Source organism: Oncorhynchus mykiss, chromosome 4 (assembly GCF_013265735.2).
Source record: "Oncorhynchus mykiss isolate Arlee chromosome 4, USDA_OmykA_1.1, whole genome shotgun sequence".
Classification (NCBI taxonomy): domain Eukaryota; kingdom Metazoa; phylum Chordata; class Actinopteri; order Salmoniformes; family Salmonidae; genus Oncorhynchus; species Oncorhynchus mykiss.
Window position 1 is genome coordinate 7,589,973 of NC_048568.1, and position 13,713 is coordinate 7,603,685.

General features: G+C 43.0%; 1 protein-coding gene across 2 annotated transcripts in view; it reads right to left on the reverse strand.

Annotated features, from left to right (window-relative positions):
• Positions 1-13,399, reverse strand: part of LOC110522014 (hippocalcin-like protein 1) — a 22,588-nt gene extending 9,189 nt beyond the window's left edge. Inside the window, exons 1-3 of one of the 2 annotated variants that reach the window (XM_021600074.2) lie at positions 13,239-13,399; positions 5,225-5,816; positions 1,659-1,764 (exon numbers count right to left, since the gene is read on the reverse strand). In XM_021600074.2, coding sequence (XP_021455749.1) covers positions 1,659-1,764; positions 5,225-5,602 — 484 coding nt within the window. In that variant the 5' untranslated portion in view covers positions 5,603-5,816; positions 13,239-13,399. Of the gene's footprint in view, positions 1-1,658; positions 1,765-5,224; positions 5,817-13,088; positions 13,193-13,238 lie in introns of those variants that run through there. The other variant, XM_036975535.1, reaches the window with a different exon arrangement.
• Positions 13,400-13,713: the final 314 nt, after the last annotated feature.

A 13,713-nucleotide genomic window follows, 5' to 3' on the forward strand; every position in this document is an offset into this window, starting at 1 on the left:
AGGTCACCCGGGTATTTCGAGGACGGTGCGAAGTCTTAGAGGGAAGTACTGGTGGCCTACCTTGGTGAGAGACGTGCGATTCTATGTCTCCTCCTGTTCGGTATGCGCTCAGAGTAAGGCTCCTAGACATTTGCCACGAGGGAAATTACAACCCCTCCCCATTCCACAATGGCCGTGGTCCCATCTATCGGTGGATTTTCTTACGGATCTTCCCCTGTCTCAGGGGAACACGACGATCCTGGTCATTGTGGATCGGTTCTCTAAGTCCTGCCGTCTTATCCCATTGCCCGGACTCCCTACGGCCCTGCAGACTGCGGAGGCACTATTCACCCATGTCTTTCGGAACTACGGGGTGCCCGAGGATATCGTTTCTGATCGGGGTTCCCAGTTTACGTCCAGAGTATGGAAGGCGTTTATGGAGTGGACGGCAGAAGAAGAGCGCTGACCGTGTTTGCACCGGGGCACAGGGTCTGGCTCTCGACCCGAAACCTGCCCCTCCGCCTGCCCTGCCGGAAGCTGGGTCCGCAGTGTGTAGGGCCATTTATAGTCCTGAGGAGAATAAACGAGGTGTGTTATCGATTGTTACTCCCTTCGTATTATCGCATTAACCCCTCATTTCATGTGTCTCTCCTCAGGCCGGTGGTAGCTGGTCCCATGCAGGAAAGTGAGGTTCCGGAGGTCCCTCTGCCCCCTCTGTACATCGAAGGACATTAAAGCGTTTCCCCGTTCATTTCGCTCTCTGCATCTGACTCCTCACTCATTTCACTCAAATGTCGTTACAGCAACTAGCTACTGTTGCAATCAAGTAAACTTGCTAGCTACTTCAGTGGATGTTGAACACATTTCTACCTGCAAACGAACACATTTCTAGTGGGAAATGTGTTAAATTATAGCCTGATATGAAAGATAATCAACTCGGGCCTCTTGATTAAAATAAATAATAATAATAATAAATAAATAAAACGAGCTCAAACTGGGAAACATCGTTTTGAACGATCATCCAACTCGGCAGTCCAAGGGCCCGGTTTCCTAAAAGCATCTTAAGTTCATCGGTAACTATAAGTTCATCGTTATCATTATAGTTCATTGTTAACTATAAGATTGTTTTGGGAAACCAGGCCCTGGTTGTAAACTGTGCTTTGTTTGTCATGTCATAGCAATTGTGTGTCATTTTACAATGACATATATAACTGCTAAGTTATGTTTGTTATGGGGAAGGGATATAATGGTTGAACTATTTCCAGGTAACAACCATGGGCTGGTTGGGATATTTAAAGGGATAAAACGGTAGAGAAAAAGGTAATGTTGCATTTTCCAGCACTGTTCAGCGTTATTACATAGAACTACCATCTCTGTTTCCAGGTAACAACCATGGGCTGGTTGGGATATTTAAAGGGATAAAACGGTAGAACTAAAGATAAACAGGTAATGTTGCATTTTCCAGCACTGTTCATCGTTATTACATAGAACTACCATCTCTGTTTCCAGGTAACAACCATGGGCTGGTTGGGATGTCAGGAAAGAGGATTGGTTGAAACAACATGGTAACTACTAGTGGTAATTACATAGTTCTTACCTGGTTATTACCAAGCTGGAATGTAAATTCTTATGTCACTATAAAAAGTCGAATTAGAGGTTTAAAAACAAACAAGACTCACCATCATTGTCTACATCCATCTGTCTGAAGATCTTATCTGTCCGTTTCTCCGGTGTCGACTCATCTTCTGGCATCTTCATCACTGAGGACACCATCTTGTAAATCGCCTGCAGAAGGAAGAACAATTGACCTTGGGTAAGAGAGAGTTGCACAAAGCTCATAAGGTTTTAGAAACAACATTCTTGAATGTGTATACAGTCTACCACTAATGACCATTAAACAACAAAGTAACTTCCAAATAGTGCCTTTAACAAATAATACAATATTCTCTGTCAGAATGGAACTATTCTACTAGTTACCTATGCAGTCAGGTTACCACCTGGAAAATTCATCACGGTTCTCTGGCTTTATAAAAAAACAAGGTATTTGAGCCTAACACCAATGAGACGGGAACTGAAATTTCCATCCCTAACTATAACATTTTCTGACAAGATAGAACTGCCAAAGGGGACGGAGTTGCAATCTACTACAGAAATAGCCTGCCGAGTTCTGTCATACTATCCAGGTCTGTGCCCAAACAATTCGATCTTCTACTTATAAAAATACACATTTCCAGAAACAAGTCTCTCACCGTTGCCGCTTGTTATAGACCACCTTCTGCCCCCAGCTGTGCCCTGGACACCATATATGAATTGATTTACCCCCATCTATCTCCAGAGCTCGTACTGTTAGGTGACCTAAACTGGGACATGCTTAACACCCCGCCCGCCCTACAATCTAAAGTAGATGCCCTCAATCTCACACAAATGATCAATGAACCTACCAGATACAACCCCAAATCCGTAAACACGGGCACCCTCATAGATATCATCCTGACCAACCTGCCCTCCAAATACACCTCTGCTGTCTTCAACCAGGATCTCAGCGATCACTGCCTCATTGCGTGCTTCTGTAATGGGTCTGTGGTCCAACGACCACCCCTCATCACTGTCAAACGCTCCCTAAAACACTTCAGCGGGCAGGCCTTTCAAATCAACCTGGCCCGGGTATCCTGGAAGGATATTAACCTCATTCCGTCAGTAGAGGATGCCTGGTTATTCTTTAAAAGTGCTTTCCTCACCATCTTAAATAAGCATGCCCCGTTCAAAAAATGTAGAACCGGGAACAGATATAGCCCTTGGTTCACTCCAGACCTGACTGCCCTTGACCAGCACAAAAACATCCTGTGGCGTACTGCATTAGCATTGAATAGCCCCCGCGATATGCAACATTTCAGGGAAGTTAGGAACCAATATACACAGGCAGTGTATATTTTTTTTCAAACAGAAATTTGCATCCTGTAGCACAAACTCCAAAAAGTTCTGGGACACTGTAAAGTCCATAGAGAATAAGAGCTGAGGCTAGGAAACACTGTCACCACCGATAAATCCACCATAATTGAGAATTTCAATAAACATTTTTCTACGGCTGGCCATGCTTTCCACCTGGCTACCGGTACCCTGGTCAACAGCCCTGCACCCCTCAAAGCAACTTGCCCAAGCCTCCCCATTTCGCCTTCCCCCAAATCCAGATAGCTGATGTTCTGAAAGAGCTACAAAATCTGGACCCCTACAAATCAGCCGGGCTAAACAATCTGGACCCTCTCTTTCTAAAATTATCCGCTGCAATTGTTGCAACCCCTATTACTAGCCTGTTCAACCTCTTTTGTATTGTCTGATATCCCCAAAGATTGGAAAGCTGCCACGGTCATCCCCCTCTTCAAAGAGGGAGACACTCTAGACCCAAACTGTGACAGACCTATGTCTATCCTACCCTGCCTTTTTAAGGTCTTCGAAAGCCAAGTTAACAAACAGATCACTGACCATTTCGAATCCCACCGTACCTTCTCCGCTATGCAATCTAGTTTCCGAGCTGGTCATGGGTGCACCTCAACCACACTCAAGGTCCTAACGATATCATAACCGCCATCGATAAAAGACAATACTGTGCAGCCGTATCATCGACCTGGCCAAGGCTTTCGACTCGGTCAATCAGCACATTCTTATCGGCAGACTCAACAGCCTTGGTTTCTCAAATGACTGCCTCGCCTGGTTCACCAACTACTTCTCAGACAGAGTTCAGTGTGTCAAATCGGAGGGCCTGTTGTCCAGACCTCTGGCAGTCTCTATGGGGGTGCCACGAGGTTCAATTCTCGGGCCGACTCATCTCTGTAGACATCAATGATGTCGCTCTTGCTGCTGGTGATTCTCTGATCCACCTCTACGCAGACGATACCATTCTGTATACTTCTGGCCCTTCTTTGGACACTGTGTTAACTAAACTCCAGACGAGCTTCAATGCCATACAACTCTCCTTCTGTGGCCTCCAACTGCTCTTAAATGCAAGTCAAACTAATTGCATGCTCTTCAACCGATCACTGCCCGCACCTGCCCGCCTGTCCAGCATCACTACTCTGGAAGATTCTGACTTAGAATATGTGGACAATTACAAATACCTAGTCATCTGGTTAGACTGTAAACTCTCCTTCCAGACTCACATTAAGGATCTCCAATCCAAAATTAAATCTAGAATCGGCTTCATATTTTGCAACAACGCATCCTTCACTCATGCTGCCAAACATACTCTCGTAAAACTGACCGTCCTACCAATCCTTGACTTTGGTGATAGCCTCAACACTCTACTCAGCAAATAAGATGCAGTCTATCACAGTGCCATCCATTTTGTCACCAAGCCCCATATACTACCCACCACTGCGACCTGTATGCTCTCGTTGGCTGGCCCTCGCTTCATATTCATCGCCAATCCCACTGGCTCCAGATCATCTATAAATATTTGCAAGGTAAAGCCCCGCCGTATTGCAGCTCACTGGTCACCATAGCAGAACCCACCCATAGCACGTGCTCCAGCAAGTATATTTCACTGATCACCCCCAAAGCCAAATCCTCGTTTGGCCACCTTTCCTTCCAGTTCTCTGCTGCCAATGACTGGAACAAATTGCAAAAATCACTGAAGCTGGAGACTCATATCTCCCACACTAACTTTAATCATCAGCTGTCAGAGCAGCTCAGAGATCATTGCACCTGTACAAACTCATCTGTAAATAGCCCATCCAACTACCTCATCCCCATATTGTTATTTTATTTTGCTCCTTTGCACCCCACTATCTCTACTTGCACATTCATCTTCTGCACGTCCATCACTCCAGTGTTTAATTGCTAAATTGTAATTATTTTGCCACTCTGGCCTATTTATTGCCTTACCTCCCTAATCTTACTTCATGTGCACACACTGTATATAGAATTTTCTATTGTGTTATAGTCTATACGTTTGTTTATTCCATGTGTAACTCTGTGTTGGTGTTTGTATCGTATTGCGTTGCTTTATCTTGGCCAGGTCGCAGTTGTAAATGATACTTGTTCTCAACTGGCCTATCTGGTTAACTAAAGGTGAAATAAAAATACATAAAAAAATGGTCTGAGGACTTTAACAAGAGAATGTGTTCACTTGTGTCACCACCACACACAATCGCCTGAGTCAACACTGATACGGGACATGCTGCTCTGGCCACAGTGCTCAGTTTCTAATCCATTGAACCACCGGAACCAACTCATTCTCATCTCAACTCACCTGTACGATCTCCAGCATCTCAGCCCGGCTGATGTAGCCATTCCCATCCAGGTCATACATGCTGAAGGCCCAGCGCAGCTTCTGCTCCAGGCCGCCGCGCGATGTGACACTCAGCGCGATGATGAATTCCCGGAAGTCGATGGTGGCATCGCCGTTGGTGTCGAACGTCCGGAAGACGTGCTCAGCAAACTTGGAAGCGTCGCCATACGGGAAGAAGTTGGCGTAGATCTTCTTGAACTCTTCGACTGTCAGGTGGCCCGTTGGGCAGTCTTTGAGGAAGCCTCGGTACCACTCCTGGAGCTCATGGTCGGAAAACTCTGTGTTTTCGCGCAGGTCGTTCAGCACTTCAGGCCGCAGTTTGCTGTTCTGTTTCCCCATGACGGCCCACTGGAACGGGGTTTCAAACCTCAAGGGCCTTTTCTGGTTAAAGGAAGGTGAAATTAAATGTGGAGCCTCTCACAGTCAGCTCTGCTATTAGTCTTGGAACCTTATCTCCACCACGCAGGACTGTAGGTCCCCTTCTGCTCTCCTTACGATGTCTGTCTGCTGGCTGGCTCGCTGGCTGCTCAATCTGCGTCCTCTTCCTCTGTTCCTACGGGAGATTGAACACTCTTATTAGGAACATCAAGTGAAACACTCAAGTGATAAATTGGTTTAATCTAAACCGCATCTGGATGTTGCATTATACTGTAACTCGAGAGGTAGAAGAACCACCTCAAATAGCCCAATGTTGATTCATATTGAATTATGGTTATTATAATGTAGAGGCTTTAAACAGCCTATGAGCAGCAGCAGAGTGAAAATGATAAGATGACAACTGAGATGTTCTGAGTGCCACATGGGAGGGTGAGGCCTGGTCTCCATGGACACCATTTACATCCCCTCGCAATGTGAGGATTTATTTATTGACCGTTCGCCAAGTGGTGGAAGGAGAGTGTCCGGGATCATTCTAGGCTTCAATAACTCAGTCTGTTGCCTCAAAAGGTCAGCACGGCACAAGAAGCTAAGGTTGTTACTTCAGAACTCAGGTAACCATTAGAAAATCCAGGCACCTAAGTTAGGATGCCACATGGGAGACAGTCACACACACAGGCATGCGTTTTCAGCTGTATGTGTAATAAATGTTACTGGAAAAGTAACACATAGGTGGAAAAACCATCATGCATGCACATGGCACACATTTAATGACACGTCATATAACACTTCCACTCCCTCCGCTTTACCCATAAAGCTTTTATTGGCCAGAGAGAAAAACGGTCACGTGACCCTGTTCTTGCTTTACCTCTCTTTCTCTCTCTCTGTTTGTCTTTTTTTCTCTCTCTCCTCTCTGAGATTATTGGCCCAGGACAGATTATATCAGAGACCTGAGCGGAGGACAAAGGAGGGCAGCAACTAATTGTTTGTTTGTGTCTGACTGTGCTCCAAGAGCTTTCTAGAAAGAGTCGAGTTCACTCCGAAATCTTTAATGTAATTTCCTGCAGTTTCCTCGGTCTGAGTTGCAATTAACAATGCAAGATGAGAGCTCTAAGGGGGAAAGCGGACTGGGAGTTGCCTACATTCCCTCTGACACACCAACACCACCCTTAGCTTGGTTTGCCAGGCTTACAGGAGTGCACAGCTGGGAATGAGACACCACACAAACACACAGCCACAAACGCACACACACGAGCACACGCCCATCCAGAACCCGACCACACCCCCTGGCCCAGAGCATAACAGGACCAGGATGCAACTGGCAGCACGTCCCCTGGACTGGGTCGCATGGTCACATGGACAGTTTTCCACTAAATCTCACTGTGGTGGCAGGGCCAGGACAGACATAAACACGGGCGTTGCTATTTATTCTCTCTCTGCACACAAACCCACAGAACATCCAAAAAGTGGTGGATATCCCCGGTGGCTGGTTTGTTGTTCTAATTTTAAAGTTGTGTAGAAGAACACTTACACTCCAAAAGATGCCCATGGAGTTATACACTTATACACGTATTATACAGTTGTATGATAATGCATTCCATTTCTATTGCAAAAATAGCATGTTGTATTTTCAAAGATTGCTTGATAACAATGCAGGTTCACACACAGTGCAGGACAAAAGATAACCGAAAGGTTGATAGGCATAGGTTTGTAAAAAGCAATGGGAGACAGGCGCAGGAATGCGTAATATTTTTTTTTACTGTACCCAAATTATGGTGTGCCATGTAAAGGCAAGGGGACGAAGACCAAACAAACACGTAACAAAAACACAGGGTAGTAACCCAAAACAAAAGAGCGACGAGTACCTTGAATAAATAATACACTCGCACGATGATTAACACACGGGACGAGACCCGTAATCATCTGCGCAATCCACAAGGGCACGAAAGCACAAAACACACAGCACAGGTACTCACACGCACCAACGGACATTGTAACAATAATCGACCCCCAATGGAAACCAAAGGGCACATATATACAAATACTAATCCGTGGGAATAGGGGACAGGTGTGTGTGATGAAAGTTCCGGAGGGATCCGTGACATGTTTTCATAGCTGGAGCCTTAGCCTAATATTGGCAATTCCAATTAAGTATTCAGTGCAGTGAACAGCAGTAGGGATAGCAATCTAGCCCTGTTTTCTTGTGTATAGAAAGTATTTGACCAGAATTCAAACAAACCGTAATGCGCAAAATGGCACTGCCCTTAACAAATAATTCAAGCTTGAGCAGACATCAACAGCTTTTACCACGAGAAATTGCCTTAAGTCAAGTTTAGTGCGACATCAGTCCAATACGGTTTGTTTGCATCCCCGTCTTTGTTAGAGAACTTGGGACTATAAGGTTCTATCTGTATTTTTGTCCTGTTAGACATAGCCTTATTCTATTCAATGTTCTCTATCTAAATTCAGTAGGACTCCATTTCGTGCAGACGGTTTGTTGCGCTATCTGAGGTAAGATTATACTTTTCCACTCAATTCAATGTTTTTTTTGGTTAGTGTGTGTTTTTATTTGTGGATAGAACCACAGTTTGTGTATGTTAGGGGGAAAAGAACAGGCCTTACTAAATTCACATATGACCGCCAATGAAATCCATTAGGCCTTTGTTTTGAGATTGTGAAACAGGTTATCCCTAATGAGCCTAGATTCCTTCCTCAGCCCTATGGTCCATGGTCAAAAGGAGTGCACTACATAGAGAATAGGGTGCCATTTGGGACACAGAACACATCTGCTTATCCCCTCAGTTACACTGCAACAGTCTTTCCCTTGTCGGTCTGGCTCTGCCACTTACTGTAGTCTGAAGAAGCCGCCCTGCCCCCATCCCTCTCAACTCTTCCCCAATAACTATGGCTGTTATGGTTCCACTTTTTCCACTAGCTAATGAGAATGTTTCACACAGCTTCCAGATTCCACACACTCACACGGCATGTGTTTCCCCTAAGGCCAACTGGGAGTCCTTGCCCTGTCCCACCTCTGACTCCCCTAAAGTTCCACTTGCAGGCATACAAACATAGTTTTTCCCTTGGATGCCACCAACAATAGGATCACACAAGACAATCATTAGCCTTAATGTGTCCAAGCTGCCAGAGCTAATTTATCCATGCATCCAGGAAAACCCCATAAACCTAATTTTAGTTAAAAAAGTGTGCATGTTTGCCTGTGTACGTGCGTGTGTCCGCATCCTCTCACACTGACAGGTATATGAAATATCATCATGTCCAGTAAATTATACATTAAACATGACTCTAGTAACCCCTAACCTCAGTATCGGTGATCGTTGCCTTAGAGCTTGCTATGCTAAACATATCCCCTGGCTACAGGTAGGCTTAGTGACATCATGACATGACAGTGTCAAAATATCCCCCCCCCCCCCAACGTAAAGCACCATATTTCTCCAACTCCATTCAACCAGATGACCAGTTAAAACAAACAGCCGGCTGCATACCCCCGGAATAGCATTGTTGTTAATGGCGCTCCATTTAATGATGTCTGTCAAGGGGGTCAACATGTACATCTCCCATCGCTGAATACTGCTGCCGAGATGGATTGAACTGAGAAAATATTTGGGCCGTCTGTATTTATGGTAGCGTCTTGATAGGAATGCAAATGACGTAGTTTCATGTGATGTGCTTTGGGCAGAGAACCAAGCTTGAAATATTCTGAGTAACAGTCTCTAGCTAACATTCCATTTCAGCAATCTCAACATTCAATATGTGCTGGATTTACAGTGGAGTTGCTCATTGGTTGTTGGAAATAACATTCATATTTTCCATGAAAACATGTGGAGCCTCAAAATTACTGCAATTCCTAAAAAGGTTGGAATTGCAGTATATATTTACTTTGGACAGATTGGTTTCATCTGGACAAACAAAAAATGGTTGCTTAGCATACAGAGTTCAAATATTTGCATAATCGTTGTGATTGGAGGATAGCTGTAAAGGTGATCGAATCAGGATCAAATCCTTGGTTCTCCTCGAGCTCATTAATTATATAATATTCATACTTAAAGATGGCAGATAGGCCAGTCTTTTTGGCAAATGGCATGAAGTACAGGGAGTGAATTAGCTAAAGAGACTAGTACACAGGCTAAATTTGACAGCCTTCTAGCATTGAAAAGCTCATTACTTTAGCGTGCTGTGAAGCCGACTGTGCTTCAATGATGTAGGACTAGGATTTTATTGGTAATGTGTAGGGTACTAGGGCCCGATTCCGACTCAGGAAATTACGGCTTTCTTACACAAGCCTTTCCTACGCATTTCTCAGTAGTTGGTATTCAGACTTACCTCATTAACGTGCGTAACAGGCTTTGAGTGCACTGAATATATGTAATTAAATCGCTTAAAACCCTCCCACTTGCTGACCAACAGATTTTCTCGTGGAGTTTTCATTCAATAGGGTTTTCAGTATATTTATTGCCATCCCTTTAAATACAATGTACATTTAATTACAATTTTGTTGACAGATTAGAATACATTGAGAGAACGGGTTCAGAAAATAGGGATCAAAGAAAGAATGCCATCTATGCATCTTTTTCTCCGTTTCAGCACCAACTGGTAGATTTAAAAAATACTCTGTTCTTGTAAATTATTTAGGCAAGTTTTAGGGTTAGGAAAGTATATACTGTATGAATCATTAAAGATGCAGAAATCGCTCGCGCCATTTCCTGGTTGCTAAAATTCTAATAGTTTGCCTAATTTCAGTTTGTGACAAATCAAGCAAGTATAGTGTTGACAATCATTGTACCATCTAAACCGCTGTGAAATATATTTTCCATAACCAAAAATATTGTATTTTTAGCTGTTTGAAGCTGGTGTACAAACCTGAAAGTAAAAGACACAAAAAGAACGGGAAGCATATAAATAGTGCACATATAACAAATCTACTGCTTCTTAGACTTGCTTTTGATGAGAATGACAGATCTATAACTCACATTTCTATGTGAATTTTGTCAGGTCGCCCAAAAAGTTACACAATGCAGATAAAAAAAAAAGTTTGGAGAGCCTTGACATACAAAATATATGAATGAATAAATAAATACAGTGGTTTGCTTCATCCTGAAATGTGTCATATTCAAGTTCAAGCCATGAAATATTTGAAGGTGCAAAAAAGTGTACAATAGAGGTTGAACAATAGTCCTATAAATCTAGCCTAATTCTCACTAATAATAGAACTGTGTGACAACGGTCCAGTCATCGTGAACCGTGCACCAGGCTTAACCTGCCACGTGTGGTCTGAGTTCCATAATGATTCAAATAGGCTACTTATGCTAAATTATTGCACGTTAGCCTAAAATGATCCAGACGTGACAGAAGAAAGATGAACGGAACGTATTGGAAGGATGCAAATGGAAGAAAACTAATACTAAAGTGACAGTTATAAATGGATTTGGGTATTACTGGCAGTAGCTCCCGATAGTGGCAAATATTTAACATGATTATTTTACAAATTGTAAAAGAAAACGGAGAAAAGCCCGAGCATAGGCTATAATTAAAACATTCTAAAGAGCTTACATCAACTCAGCAGGTTCAGCCATACATAAACCTAGAGCTTGGGTGTTCAAATTTCATCCATACAAATTATGAGTGCACACAATTAAAATTAGGAAATAATGGCACAGCTATTTAGAGCCTATTTCACTGTGGAGAAGGGGCCGCAATACATGTCATGTTGATATGATTTTCAGTTTGCTTCCATGTGGCTGATTTCACATTCATCTCCAGTGATCATAAGGAAACATAATCTAAAACAATTGCTGTTTTTCACAATCCCCTTCTCCAAAGGGATTACTTATTTTCCTAGCTCTTTTAAATAGCTCTTATCCATTTATAAATTGCACTGCATGGAAAATGCTGTTATTTCTATCAGAAAAAAATAAAGTAGAGTCTTTTTCCACTTGGAACCGGCAGGTTCGCTCAACCTTATTCATGGTTTGCTCGCACATAAAGGTGGTGGAGTTATCAGGGAATTAAGTCTTGGTCAGAATAGACACACCTCCACCACACCTTCATTTCTTAGAGCTCCATCCGGAATGAATAGCGGGGTGAATAGCATGCTATTCTAATGCTTAAGTTGTGGGTAAGAATGTGCCTAGAGAGAAAGGTGCATAAAAAGGGTATAATGTTCAAAGGTCGGAATCGGGGCCTAATGAACTGATATATGGAGCAGGAGGATGGTGGCACCTTAATTGGGGAGGACGGGCTCGTGGTAATGGCTGGAGTGGAATTTGTGGAATGGTATGAAATACCTTAAACCCACTGTTTCCATGTGTTTAATGCTATTACATTCCATTAGCTCCATTCTGGGCATTATTATGAACCGTTCTCCCCATGGCAGCCTCCACTGATATGGTGGATTAACTTCAAAGTGACTTGGTCACACCTCTCCATCAAAGTTGACTGTGAAGAGACTTTTGAGAAAACTAGGGAAGGAGGTGGGTGACCCAGTATTTGGTTGAGAAGGAGAAAGGGCATTTCCTAATCATTCTCACTTCCATCCGTGAGTGTGAGGTTTACTGAGGCAGTGTCAGAGAAAACCATAAACTGTATCGGGAGTAGCCTATAGTCCCTTGACACACCCGTCTCCACGGCAACACCAGCAGTGCTAAGGCTGGTTTATGCAAGGGTAAGAGGCAGTAACTACCCAACTGGGGCACAACTTCAACAGGGCACAGCGTTCAATTCATTGCAGACAGAAATGGAGCGTATAGAACCGCATAGTAGTTAAGTGTGTTATTTCTATAAATTATACTTGTTCTGTCTCCAAATAAATTATAGTGACTTGAAAAAAAGACTGTCAGATATGACACAATGTGACAATATATGCTGGAATACGACACATCATCATCAGTGAAGTGGTAAAAAAAATAGGTGGTTAAACTCTGATCACCGGTCGCGGATAAAAAAAAGTTTCGCTCCCTATAGGCCTCCTTTCAAAGCAATTTTCCCCAAAAGGTGGATAAATGGTAGGTCAAAAAAGTGTGTAAACTGCATTTACCCTCCACTACACCACTGACTTCATCCATAATATTCCCACATTTTGGGATTATAAATCCCTTTATAATCACTAAAAAAACTATAACATACATTTTGACAATTGCCACAACAGATAATATGCCATTCTATTTTCCTGGTCCATAACCCCATATGAGATTCTCTCTGCTCCAGGCAAAAACACCACTGTGCCAAGATAAACTACATACGCATATCAGATACTGTTTCTCACCATGGCAAGAAAGTTTCCATTTTTTTAAACTAGTCTGAAGGACGCGTAATTACGCACGTAAATGCATCGCCAAATTAGTCACTGATTGAACCAACATCGAGTACATAAACCGACAAAAATAGATATCGAACTGTCAACAAATTCAAAGTTTTATACTTGGTCCTGGCTTACGATGTTGTATTATCCTTTGAAGACGGTTAGGGCTATCCAGTCCTGTCGTGTCCAAGATCCTGCTCAATACCGTTAACGTTTATTTCTAACGCTTCAATAGAAAACTCAATTTAAGCCATTGGCAAAAGTAAAGTAAGGTTGCCCAATTACCTTGAGATGGTATAAGCAAACTTATACAACTATCTTTGAAGGAAGTTTTCAAATATATTCAGAGATCGGCATAAAATGCATCGTTCTTCATGCAGCGCAGTTTCATCATTTTACAGAGATTCGACTTGCACGGCTGTTCGGCTTTCACCGGACTCGCCCAGTTCTCTGGTGGGGGATGGCCGTTCCAACAAATTGCAGTCGTATTTAGTTTAGCTGCCTTTGAGTGGCATTTGTTAGGCTATAATAAACGAGCATTTTCCGTCAATGGAATCTGGCTATTTATGTACTGGCATACAATAATAAATACTCGAATATGTATGTCCAATAGGCCACTCATGCTTGGATATAGAACAATCCACACTCATATACAGATACAGTAGTGGGAATGTAATTGCTGGGTCAAATATGTGGTCAAATGGCAGGTTAGCTGATAGGTGTGGGTATTTAATTGCACATTCTGGATTTGTTTAAACTT